The sequence below is a fragment of the Corella eumyota genome, chromosome 3 (genome assembly GCF_963082875.1).
Source record: "Corella eumyota chromosome 3, kaCorEumy4.1, whole genome shotgun sequence".
In the NCBI taxonomy this organism is placed as follows: Eukaryota; Metazoa; Chordata; class Ascidiacea; order Phlebobranchia; family Corellidae; genus Corella; species Corella eumyota.
The window spans coordinates 16,573,068-16,586,681 of record NC_137492.1 but is presented as its reverse complement, the minus strand read 5'-3'; the positions used below and the strand labels follow the sequence as shown (position 1 = coordinate 16,586,681).

General features: G+C 32.4%; 2 protein-coding genes across 3 annotated transcripts; one reads left to right on the top strand and one right to left on the bottom strand.

Moving 5' to 3' along the window:
• The first annotated feature begins 915 nt into the window (after positions 1 to 915).
• LOC145745237 (N-alpha-acetyltransferase 35, NatC auxiliary subunit-like) lies at positions 916 to 3,605 on the top strand. The gene is made up of 2 exons (XM_082563247.1): positions 916 to 3,090; positions 3,171 to 3,605. Exons 1-2 carry the CDS (start codon positions 1,051 to 1,053, stop codon positions 3,306 to 3,308), a joined length of 2,178 nt encoding a protein of 725 aa, XP_082419373.1. The 5' UTR covers positions 916 to 1,050; the 3' UTR covers positions 3,309 to 3,605.
• On the bottom strand, positions 3,213 to 13,120 carry LOC145746357 (cilia- and flagella-associated protein 69-like). 2 transcript variants are annotated; one of them, XM_082564624.1, is made up of 18 exons: positions 12,236 to 13,120; positions 11,414 to 11,554; positions 10,943 to 11,055; positions 10,244 to 10,369; positions 9,929 to 10,106; positions 9,125 to 9,278; positions 8,862 to 9,036; positions 8,355 to 8,485; positions 8,013 to 8,176; positions 7,333 to 7,551; positions 6,989 to 7,154; positions 6,384 to 6,511; positions 5,734 to 5,916; positions 5,281 to 5,494; positions 4,666 to 4,859; positions 4,200 to 4,397; positions 3,759 to 3,968; positions 3,213 to 3,631 (listed from the first exon to the last, which is right to left on the bottom strand). In XM_082564624.1, exons 2-18 carry the CDS (start codon positions 11,525 to 11,527, stop codon positions 3,542 to 3,544), a joined length of 2,757 nt encoding a protein of 918 aa, XP_082420750.1. In that variant the 5' UTR covers positions 11,528 to 11,554; positions 12,236 to 13,120; the 3' UTR covers positions 3,213 to 3,541. The 2 variants fall into 2 exon arrangements, with proteins under 2 accessions (XP_082420750.1, XP_082420751.1); XM_082564625.1 differs by having other exon boundaries at positions 11,414 to 11,551.
• Positions 13,121 to 13,614: the final 494 nt, after the last annotated feature.

Here is a 13,614-nt window from a genome sequence, read left to right as displayed (position 1 = left end):
ATCGTGGTTGGGTACGTTGTCCTCCACAAAATATCAAAAATAAATTGAAGCGACATGATAGGTAAGTTGTCTAAACCCCCGATTTGTGACGTCAGTAATAACACGTATTTAAGTTTAGTACAAAAGTTTACTCCTGTTTTTATCAGTTTTTTAATGTTTTGTTTAATTTTATTTTAATTTTAAACTGTTAAGTACCTTGTTAACTTAATATACATTAGGTTTGATTTTATTTTGTTCCTTTTGAAGGGGCTATTTTACCCATAGAGATACTAATATATACACTAGAGTAGGTGATGCTAGGCAGTTGTTCACTGCAAATTGTTGCAAATTAAAGCCCGATTTGCCATACTGGCCAGAGTTGCCATTTGCAATTTTTGAACAATTTACTTATTATTTTTATGTTAAAATTTAAAAATTATCTAGCAAAGTTAATACAAAAATTCCAAAAAAATGTATAAAATAGCACTATACAAGTAAAACACTTCGATTCTTACAAATAGTTATTAAACAGTCAACCTCTATGGCACAGGTTTGCAAGACCACTTTAAAATGATAAAAAATCAAGAAAATTCGCTTTTTAATAAAAAGATAACATTTTTTTATTGATCAATGATTTAAATAGATTAAATTAAACGTAAAAAAATGTTTATTTTAGTTTCCTAAAAACAATCTAAAAGTTTAAATTTTGCTTTGGCAACTCTGGCGAGTATGGCAAATCGGTCTTCAATTTGCGACACAAAATGGATGCGAAGCCCACTCTAGTGTATATATTAGTATCTCTATGATTTTACCCCGTTCTTTTTTGTATTGTACGATCAAAAAATATTTGGAATCACTATTTATTATAATTATCCGCCCAAGCCTCTCTGCTACTCTCTGCCAGAAAGATGGTGGTTCATATTAGTAACCCAAAAACCCAGTTAATTTTTGCGAATGTTGGTTTAAAATATTTGGAACCTCTGTTTTTATAATTTATAGGTCCAGGCATAATTCTTTGCTGCTTGTTACTAACTTTGTTGCTTTCTACCAAGCTAGCTAGCAGTCTTCTAAATGGATATTTCAAATAAAGACGAAGTTTTTAAGGAAACGCCATCGTCAAGTCCAATTCCAGATTGGGAACAGGTTGTCACAGAAGTAACTTATAACTGGGTGGATGTTACGAATAAATTTAAACATGCAACCGATCAACTTAAACTTGGCGAGCTGGTTCACGAAGCAAATTTTGGTCTTTTTGAAGCAATGAGTGCAATAGAAATGATGGATCCAAAAATGGATGCGGGTATGGTTGGTAAACATTCTAATAAAAGCAGTTCAGAAAACCAAAATTTGGAAAAGGCTAATTTAAAACTTGACAATCTAGAGTTCACGGAATTAATTACAATTATGGACACTTGCCAAGTTTGTATTTTGTCTTGGTTAGATGGCCACTCGCTTGCACAGAGTGTGTTTACATGCTTGTACCTTCACAACCCCGATATTATCAAAGATAGATGTTTACGAGCTTATTGTATCGGCATTTTAAAATTGTGTGACATTATAAAAGAGAAAATCTACAAAGCCAATGTGATTGAGGAAGAGGACTTTCAATCTATGACATATGGTTTTAAATTTGCAAACAACGTTACAGTAATGAGGTCAATTGGAATGCTAAAAGAAATGGAGGACGAATACAATCGAATGATCAGAAATTTAAAATCAAAACCAAATGGTGATGATGTCTCTAACAGTGAAGAAATTTTATTAATACAAGCTTTACTTGCTAGAGTAAAATTTCTCAGAATGTTTTTACATATCTTACTTCCATTTGGTAAAAAGGATTCAGATAGCAGTGATAGCACGAAGAAAACTCTTATGTTGATGCAAGAACAATTGACAATTATACGCAAAACTGTGACTTTGGGAAAAGAAAGTGAGATTGTTAATGGTCAAAAAGAATTTATTGGTTTTGATCCATTGGTAAACCACCGCTTATTGCCCCCAACATTTCCAAGGTATACAAAACTGCGCAGCGCAAATGATAGTTGTGATTGTTTGGAAAAAATTGTAAAACGACTTCTATTAATAAGGGAAATAAGTTCTCTAACAACTTTTAAAAGTATTCTTGAATTTATTGTCAGTTTTTCCAAAGGAGGGCCATGTATATTAACTAGATCTTTAGTACAACTTTCTTTTATGCCAGACAACCATCGTGTTTTGGGTAATATTCCAATTGCAGAATCTCTTAAAGAATCAATGCGTTTATTTAATGCCCCTTTGTCCTTATCCACAAAGTATTCAATCCTTCACAACAGTTCAAAAGCAAAGGAATTACTTGATATTTTCCTCATCAGAGCTTCTAAAACAATGGGAAAATTAGTCCAAGTGTACGGCCATAATTACGCAAGACAACGCGAAAAATTGGGAAATGTACTGGAGGATTTATCAGACCTGGCAGATGAGGCTGACCGCTGTGACTCTGACCTGCACAGTTTAATGCAAAATCTTGATCCAAAAGGTGGACGGTCACATTTAACAAGTATGGGAAGTTGGACATTATATCACACTCTTCGTGTTATGATACAATACGTGTTAAGTGGCTTTCAATTGGATCTGTACAGCGATCATGAATTTCATTATATCTATTGGTACTTGGCCGAGGTTCTTTTAACTTGGATGATCACAACTTTAAACAGAGCTGAGGGAGACCTTCAAAAGGAAGAATTAATTGTCACTGATCAGGCTTCAAAATCCAAGAAAAAGGCCAAGAAAAACAAAAAAAAGGGTAAAACCCACACGAGAGAACTTGCAATCACACAAGGCATGCAAATGATGTCTGCAGGTTGCTTTAAAGCTCTTTTAGGATTCTTTATTAGTGGCAAACTGAAATCCCCTGATTTTGTGTACAACAACGAAGTCTTCCGCTATGAACATCGCTTTGCACCATTTATGTCCGTTGTTACACCTCCTTTTATGCCTTACAAACAATTTCAAGAAATCACTGATGTCGGGCAGTATTACCCACCACCTACAGCTCAGGATCTTTATTTGTCATCATCCAAACATTTTGGCCAAGCAAAAAAACTGTACGAAGCTATGTTACCAGAAGAGGAGGTATAATTATATATTTAAATTTTCTTTTTAATTAAAAAAACTATTTATTTTTCATATAACTATTTCATGTAATGTTTTAGGTTGAAAAATTGCTTAAGGTGGCCAAAACAAATCTCATAGTGACCAAGTTACTAGCTGGAGGCCACAAACAAAATTCAACAGACATTCCCAGTTTTGATTTTACAACACACCTTGTGTTTCCGATATTAAAAGTATGATTTGCAAATATGGAAATTTTAAGTTGAATCCCCTTTTTCATCGTATATTGATACAAATAAAAAAATGTCAGTTTTAGCAAAACACCACCTTTTATGTTTTTGAATTTAAAATGTATATTATTTAAAAAAATTTTATTTAAATATTTACAATGCTTACAATAAAACTGTTTTAAAATTTTTGAAAAAAAACAGTAAAAACATAAAAAATAAAGTTCGTTAAGGAGTTAAACATTTCAAGTTTCATAATGAGCAGTTTTGTGTTGTACGCGCCCTGTTAAATGCGTTGGTGTGCTTTCAACCGCTACGTTTCTACCTTGAAAGGTCTAAAAAAGTAAAATAGAATAAAAAACAATACAATAAAAAATATTTCTTCAAAGAAACTGTTTAAATAAGCTTTAAAACCAAAGAGAATTAGAAATACATGAAATTTAAACTAAAATTTTTTCTCACCAAAGTGTTGAGTGATTTTGACAAAGTTTCATGAAAAGTTATTTCCGTTTTTTTGGAGGGGTCTCGGTACTTTGGTTTTGCTCTCGAGGATTCGATTGATTTGTCTTGTTTTTTCTTGCATGCCACAAGGTGGCTAAAATCAGAGGTTCGTTTAACATAGTTATTCCACCGAGCAATCGTTTTCTCCTGTTGCTTGTGGTTTTCTTTAATCTGGGTAAAATTTGGTAGATAGAATAAAATTAAGACAAAATTAAAAAACAATATATACAAATTTTAATGCAATTTTGAATAAAAATTTATCTTATTCAAATTTCTATACATAATGGTTGAGTAAAGATTTTTAAAGCAATTTTATTTGTTAAATTATGCCACTTTATGTTACCAAATATTTTTAACTTTTTTGATAAATCTGGTAAAATATACAAATACAGAATAATATACCTCCGCATAGAATTGTTTTTCATCATGCAGATTCTGTTGTTCATCTGCTTCCAAAAGCTCGGCTTGCAACATTGATACTCCCTTACTTCTCTCTACTGCCGCCCTAGTGATAGTTACAAGGGCTTCTTGGTCGGGGGTTGTTGGTCTAACGCCCTCTGCTGGAAGTTCTTTGGCAATCTCACACCAGACTTCTCCTAACTTTTAAAAAAATAAAATGATCAAAACTTTTAACACAATTTTGAAAGTTAATTTACAACTGAACCATAATTGAATATACTGTTAGTTGATAAAACACTTAAATATATTTTGATAATCATAAAATTATGGTGTTCAGTAATACGTTAAACAATTATTGCATATTTAAAAGTAAAGATTTTTTTTTGTCTTTGTACACTCACAATATAAATTTATATCATACCTTCTTAAAAGGGAATTAATACACAACAAATAAATTTAGTTTTTACACCTTAAAATCGAGATATTTCTCTATGATGGCCAAAGTGATATAATCCTCGGTTGTTAGCCCTGGCAGATCACTAAATCCAAGTCGAACAAAAAGGGCATAAATTTTTGCTCTTAAATTTTCAGAAACATCAACAATGGCCAAAGAAGGTGCAACCGAAGCTTGGGGTAAAACAGAGTGTTTCCTTTGTATAGTTCCTGCATTATTAAAAAAGTATGGTCTTAATAAATATTAAAAAAACTAATTTTTTTATGTATATATCTTTATCCTCGATGTGGGAAAGTCGAATACGAGACCTAAACATAGAGTATTAGTTACTCTGACCCGGTCTCGAGTTGCCTGTGGCAGTTTGGGATATTATAGATTATAATTGCCTGATAATTATACTGCTGATTAAGTGCTGGCTCAGCAGAAATTCATACCGTTTATAGCACCTTACTCAAGGGCGCTACAGCATGAGGTCAGTGGGGATTGAACCCACGACCTCATTTGTTTAAAATGTTCTTATATTACTTTAGTTGTTCTAATACTATACTATCTCTATTAAAAAAAATTAAAACAGGATCAACTGAATTAAAATTGGTTAGATGTTTAGTTGAAATTGTTATTTATTGTGACCTGTGATTGGGGCTGTGACATCATCAATTGATCCATTTACGCTTCTTATTGCTCCAATTCTTTTCTCCTCCTCCCTCCAAAGATAAATGAGAAAGTGAGGAGCGGTGACGTTTCTGACACCCCTCCATGTGTGGATGTGAGCAATAGTTTTTGGGTTCTCACATAGCTCAAGCAAACATCCAAGAATGAGGTTGTGCATGTTACGTGGACAAATCTGTGAGGTTAAAATAAGTTTAACCCAATTAATTTTATTATTTCTTTTTTGTTGGTAAATGGTGATGCAAAATAAAAGTTACGAATGTAATGACAAATTGGTTTAAGGTAATACATAATTTCGCTGTTAAAATGGGTTAAAAATAAATTCCAAAATTTAACTTATTTAATAAATAGAAACCATGGTTACACTATTCAAGTTATATTAAATTTTTTATTGAATTAAATGTTAAAACCTACCTGTAGAAGATCAATCAAGTGAAAAACGCCTTCTCTTTCTAGTAACAAATCCTCGGTGCCAAAACAACCAACAGCACAGCACCAAGTTGCATCTACGGTTGCAAGCATAAGCCGATGGTGGCCAAGACCACCTGCCACCTTTTTCTGATTGGCTTTCATGTAATGGACCAACACATCTACACCCTAATGTTTTTAACAACAAAGCTTGTAAACATAATAGTAATGAAATTTATAAATATAAGAAAAGGAACTAATTAGGTCAAAAAAATTGTTAGGTTTTTTGGACTGTCTTTAATAATATTGGATATTTTATTGCCAATTATTCTGATTTTTTTTTTGTATATCTTTATCCTCGATGTGGAAAGGTCGAATTCGCGACCTAAACATAGAGTAACATAAGTTACTCCAACCCAGTCTCGAGTTGCCGTTAGAAGTTTTGGGATATTATATAGATTATAATTACACACAACCTCATGGTGGTGTAGTAAGTGTTCTTACCACTATACCACGCTGCCGGGTCAATTGATTGTGATTGTAATTTTTTTGGCTTGCTTGAGGTAAGTATTGTTTTTTACCTAAAGTAAGATGGCTGTTGTTTCTTACTTTTTCTACCACTTTAAAACATTAAAATTATAAATACAACTTTTTACCTGAACTCCGAAAAGTTCTTTGCGATGAATGTCATTTTCACACAAAGTTGATAAGATGTACAACATATCACATTGCATTTCAATATCTATTGCATCATCTGTGCCTAAGGATGATTTCTGCAGAATATCTAACAGACAAAACGTATTTTTATTTTGCCAACATATTTATAACAAGGCATTTTTACAAATAAAGAAGTTGAAATTATCTTTAAAAAAATTGAAACTAGCAATTTTCAGTTACTCTAATACAAAACCAGCAGCGTGGTGTAGTGGTAAGAACACTTGCTACACCACCATGAGGTCGTGGGTTCAATCCCCACTGCTCTTATTCTGTAGCACCCTTGAGTAAGGAGCTATAAAACGGTATAAACTCCTGCTGAGCCAGCACTTTATCAGCAGCATAATTACTGGGCATTTATAATCTATAATATCCCAAACTGCCACAGGCAACTCGAGACTGGGTCGGAGTAACTGATGTTACTCTATGTTTAAGTCACGCATTTGACTTTCCCACATCGAGGATAAAGATATATACAAAAAAAAAAGTTTTAGACATTGTTAAACATTTATAAAATGCATTATGCTTGTTCAATACTGTAAATTACTTAGCAATTGTGAAATAAGCCCTTGGTCACAAATATCTTGTATAATGTTTTCTTTTCCGTTTGAAACAACTGCTTGAATTAATCTAAGACAATGTCGCAATTGTGCTTTTTTGTTACCACGGCCCCCAGTTCCATGAAATGAGTTTCCGTGGCCAAAAAACTCTTCCTAATTTTAGAGAAAAGTTTACTGAGTCACAGTTTAAGAAAAAATTAGGGTTTAATTTTTAAGTTGTTTTTTATTCCCTAAACTTTGTCAAAGCCGATAAAAAATAAAATAAAAAAATTAAAACAAACTTTCACTAAAAATCTATGAAAAATAAAGTTATATTGAAATTTGAACTTACATCTGAAACACACCACTCCAAAAGTAACAACAACCTGGTGTTCCCTTGGCAGGTAATGTAGTCATTACTTAGCAATACAGACAGTCTACACAATGCCGACATTGCATGAAGTTGCAGTTCCTCAAACTGAGCAACAGACCATTCACATGGCAAACTTTTTCTTTCATTTGCTTTAACGTAATGGAAAAGTGAAAGCAAAACTTTACTGTCAGATAAAAGCTAAAATAAAATGAAAATTTTTTTTTTTGTATAAATTTATCCTCAATGTGGAAAAGTCGAATGCGCGACTTAAACTAGAGTAACATCAGTTATTCCAACCCAGTCTCGAGTTGCCTGTGGCAGTTTGGGATATTTTAGATTATAATTGCCTGATAATTATACTGCTGATTAAGTGCTGGCTCAGCAGGAGTTCATACCGTTTATAGCACCTTACTCAAGGGTGCTACAGCATGAGATCAGTCAGGATTGACCCCACAACCTCATGTGTAGTGTAGCAAGTGTATTTAATATTAAAATGTTAAATAATTTCTTTACCAGCATGAATTATTTTTTATTGAAATTTATTAATTGTAAAACTATTAAATTTATGTATATAATATAAAATTAAAATGTTAGGTACCCCATAGAAAAGCAAGTATATTTATTTTTTCAATACTTTTTAGTTTAACAAAAAATGCTACCTGTAATGCAGCAACATCTTTACTTAACAATTCCAGTAAATTTGTAAGAAGTTTTTTTAATTCAAAATCTTCGTGGCTCTGTGTTAGTTTGAGATTTTTAACAAGAGGGTTGTGGCTTTTTACTTCAGTAAATGTAGCAAACAAAATGAGTTGCTTGGCAAACCCTAAAAATATATCAAAATCATGGTTTCAAAAATATAAAAAAAAAATTTGTAGTGTCTTTTTAAAGTTGCATCTTACAAAAGTATCTATCACGGTTTTAAAATTTGTTTATTTAAATGCCTGTCTTTTCATAAAGTCTATTATTAAAAAGCAAAATTTCTTTTTATAATTGCCCTTTACCGGTTTCAACAATAGGAGATGCAGGGTTTTCTGCCACAAGTGTAGTAATGACAAGTAGATCATTTCTTAGTTGTTGTTCATACTTTGAAGAGCCCGACACCATTAACTCTTTGAATGCTATCTTAAGGGAACTAAAAAACATTAAAAAAAAGTGTGATTACAAAGTAGAGGAAAAACTAAAATGTCGAATCATAAAAACAAACAAAAGATGGCAGCATGGTGTAGTGGGAAGAACACTTGCTACACCACCATGAGGTCATAGGTTCAATTCCCACTGCTCTCATGTTGTAGCGACCTTAAGTAAGGCGCTATAAACGGTAAAACTCCTGCTGAGCCAGCACTTAATCAGCAGAATAATTAACAGGCAATTATAATCTATAATATCCCAAACTGTCACAGGCAACTCGAGACTGGGTCTGAGTTACTGATGTTATTCTATGTTTAAGTCACACAATCAACTTTCCCAAATCGAGGATAAATATTAAAAAAAATAATAAATAGACTTACTTGACACACTCAATGTTGGAAAGTTGTTGTGCAACTTCAACTCCTCCTCTTTCCAACAAATTCCATAAAATTTCCACAGAAATAAAAAGTAGATAACCCAACGGATCCGGTAAATTCATGTCACAACCAATTCGATATGCTGCATCACTGTTCATCATTTTTGTACAATTAATTTCTAAAAGCAGTACCACCAAAATTATTTTTTTTCTAAATAAAAGAATATGACTTTTTCAAAAAAAAAAAATTACTTAGGTTTATTTTACCTGAGTTTGAAGAAAGTTTTTGTATAACTTTCATTACTTTTAACTTGATTTTCAAATTATCATTAAGCATTGAAATCGATTTGACTAATGTTTCTGAAATGTCACTGGCTTCTACCATTGCCATATTGTATTTATGGCTTGTAGGCCGCATATCCTTAATAAATGAAAAAATATAACAAAATAAATACAAACCAAAATTGAAAAATTAAGATAAAACAGTACTAGTACTAAGGTATAATAAAGGCTACTTCAATTAGAAATAAAAGTATGTTTCTGAACAAAATAAACCTAAAATTTTTGTCCTAAATTTAGTTTAAAAAGTTCTTTTGGGATAGGTGTGCATAAGTTGGATGTCCCAAATAAAATAACATATATTTACAAATTTATCCGGCAGCATGGGGTAGTGATAAGAACACTTGCTACACCACACATGAGGTCGTGTGGGTTCAATCCCTACAGATCTCATGCTGTAGCGCCCTTAATGAAGGTGCTATAAACGGTATGAACTCCTGCTGAGCCAGCACTTAATCAGCAGCATAATTACCGGGCAACTATAGTCTTTATAATATCCCAAACTGCCACAGGCAACTTGAGACTGGGTCGGGGTAACTGATGTTACTCTATGTTTAGGTCGCGCGTTCAACCTTCCCACATTGAGGATAAAGATATATAAAAAAATATACAAAAAAAAATAATTTAATAGTAATTAACTAATAACACTTATTGTTAAAACCAAACATCTAAAATATATTTTAATAAAAACATTTTTCTAGAAAAGATCATGCAAGGTAAATGTTATAAAACCTGTAAATCAGCAGTGGAGGTTGGTGCATTGCAATAAAAAGAAATAAGTGCATCAGCAATTGACAACCTAACTGTATCATTAGGAACCCTCATTAAATATCCAATTTGCGAAATTGATTCAATAACTATCTGAGCGTAAACTGCCTCATCTGTCATTTTTTCTTTTAAAAATGACATTCTGTAAAAATAAATTATTATTTGTTTTTATAAATGGCATTTTTATTGAAACTTAATTATTTGTCAAATTTTTCTATTTATTAGGCAAAAAAACAAATTTTGAATGTTTAATTAGATTAACAAAGGAATAAGGGATACCCGCATATTTGTAGTAATAAACACATTGGTTCCACATAACAGTTATGTTGGGGAATTCGATCAGCACAAACATTTAAAATTTTAAACACTTGGACCAAATCTTTTAACAAAAATCCATGAGAATATCTAAACAACAAAGTTCAATAAGGAAAAACACTAAATTACTGAATAGTCTATTTAATAAAATGAAAAAGTTATCATTTTTATTTATAAGCCAAATTTTTTTATATATATATACTTTTAAATGTATCAAAAGAAAATAAGTTAGTAAACTTATGCATTAGCTAGGACATGCTTTTAAGATAATTGGTACCAGTACCTATTTGTTTTAATTTTAATAAAGATTAATTTATATATATATTACCGGCAGCGTGGTGTAGTGGTAAGAACACTTGTTACACCACACATAAGGTCGTGGGTTTAATCTCCACTGATCTCATGCTGTTGCGCCCTTGAGTAAGGTGCTATAAACGTCATTAACTCCTGCTGAGCCAGCACTTAATCAGCAGTATAATTATCGGGCAATTACAATCTATAATATTCCAAACTGCCACAGGCAATTTGAGACTGGGTCGGAGTAACTGATGTTACTTTATATTTAAGTCGTGCATTTGACTTACATCGAGGATAAAGATATATAAAAAAAAATATATGTTTGTAAAATAAACTACAAATCCTATTTTCAAATGATTTACAAACCTAGCCGAAATTCTTTTAAGTGCATGTACATGTCGTTCAAAGAGGTTGCTGGAGTGTGAATCAGTTAAAAGTTTGACAGCTCGATTTAAATCAATCGGCCGAAGTTTAACACCCTTTAAAAAAATGATAAAATTTAAAGCTTACTATACTACAACAGAGTTTCGTTTTACTTTAAAAAACTAAAAATCAATAAATGGACATTGGCTGACTTCACTGCTTGAACATAAAGTAAAGATGGGAATGCACATATAGCATGAAAGTTTTTGGCAAAGCTAAGGTTTGTCAGTTAACTTGAGCTTTGTTTACACATATTTTAATTGACTTAAAAAGTTTTTCCATTTCCAAGCAAATTTATTACATTGTAAAGCCAATGTTTTAGCACTATAACATGCTGCTGAATACTATATCTATATTTAAAATACTTAAAATATATTTATAAAGATATTTATATTAAAAGAAAAAATAAATTACCTTTAAAAGTCCAGCATCCTCGTCCGTTATTATATGGGTTACTATCGGAATGTGGTCGGTTTCTTGTGAAGTTTTCTTGTATGAGTTATGAGGTGCTGTTGATACCGAAGCCATTAGAAATTTTTTGTTTAAATCTATCTACTAGAAAAATAAAGGACAAATAATTCTTAACATAACATTTAATATTGTTATAAAAATTCTAACTTAGGTTGATAAATTTGCTAGGTCACTTTGACCTGCAGGTAACTCAACCCAGGGGATTTTTTTTTAAAAGAGAGTGAGTTCACATTTTAATCGCTGCAGAATTTTCTTATAAATAAATAACTAGCAAACCCATGATAATAAATCCCATGGTAGCGTTTTAGATTAATGCGTTTTTTTTGCATATATCCTTATCTTCGAAGGTCGAATGCGCGACCTAAACAAAGACTATCATTTGTTAGCCCGACCCAGTCTCAAGTTGCCTGTGGCAGTTTGAAATATTATAGAGACTATAATTGCCTGGTAATTATACTGCTGATTAAGCTAGCTCAGCAGGAGTATATACCGTTTTATACCTCCTTACTCAAGGCCGCTTTGGCAAGAGAGCAGTGGGGATTGAACCTACGATGGTGGTGTAGCAAGTGTTCTTACCACACTGCCGGTTAAATAAGCCAAAAATGATTTATTAGCAAGGTTTAAAGTGATGAAAAGTAGCACGGTATAAAGTGATAAAAGCAATGTGTGTTTTTGATTTATCAGATTTTGCAAAAAAATGTTGTTATTTAAAACAAAATATTCAAATATTATAAGAAAGTTATTGTTAATATCATTGATTTTTACCTAAATTAATTGTGATATAAATTTTTTTTACAATAAAGTCTTTTACTACTCAAAGAAAGTTGTGATGACCTCCATTTCTGCTGTTTTAAAAAAATTTACAGGCTAAGGTGTCTGGCATTCTTGCACTCACCTTGATTAATTATTGACTTATTGTTTATCTGCTTAAATTATTCTAAAAACCAAAAAAATCAATGTTTTGCTAAATTTCTATAATAAAAACTACAAAAAAAATTATACCCACAAACCTACGATTAATAATTTCTTCTGATTGTCAGGCAATTTAAACAGGTCTTACTAATTACCACACAGGACCACATAAGGTCGCACAGGACCACATAGGACTGCCCGGCACCACACAGAAAGTGACTATTTACCACACTGGGTTACCGAGGACGTGTGTTGACTGTTTGTTCAGGGGTTATGTCATTTAATTAAAAAAAAGCAAATACCGACTTTCAGACACTCGTACACTTTTTATTTAGTCAGTCCCCAGCCTTAACCCTCTTCTGGTAAATGCCCTAAGTCCGTTAGTTGGGACAATATTAAAGTACAGGATGCGGGATGGATCGTATGTAAGCGTTAATAAAAATTCGCGGAATGCGGGACGGAACGACATTTTTGTACTTTACTGCGGGATAAATGCAGTATTTACCTCAGGGTCTGAGGAATGATGCGGGATTGACTTTAAAGGCCTAGGAATGATGCTAAATCGACTATAAAGTGCAAGGGAAGATTAGGCAAGGGTATAAAAACTCCGTTTTTATCCGCTTTCAGCGTCTTTTCGTTAACGTTTACACACGGCTTTATTATTTCCCGCATCCCGTATTTTAGTACTACCCGTATCTAAATACAAAAAAACAGTCTATGCAATTTCCGTATTTTATTTTTTTCTGTGTGGTAAATGCATTGTCTTTTATGGCCTGTGTGGTCCTGTAAATTTAACAAAATATACAGTTTCGGTTTTATTATAAATCATACCAAACTTTACTAACTAGGAAAGACCAAAAAATGTAAAACCTAGAAAAGCGTAAATTAAAAATGGCGTCAAAAGTCAGTCTGGCGTGTTAATCTCCATGGCTACAAAATTCTTATTTCATTTATAATGGTATCCGGGCTACTGTCATTTAAAGGTAATATCTAAGTTACGGCAAGCTAATATGTTTATTAAAACTGTGTTGGGTTTAAAAATATAATTTAAAATATTTTTGCGTTTATGTTAAGTTTAATTGGATGCTTTAAACTTTGACTCAAAACTCCCTATGACGTCACCGAGTTGTACGCGCCCTTGAGTAGGGTTATAAACGGTACTCGAGACTTGGCTCGGGGTAACAATTGTTACTCTATGTTGAGGTCGTGAAATTGAGCGTCCCAGATCAAGG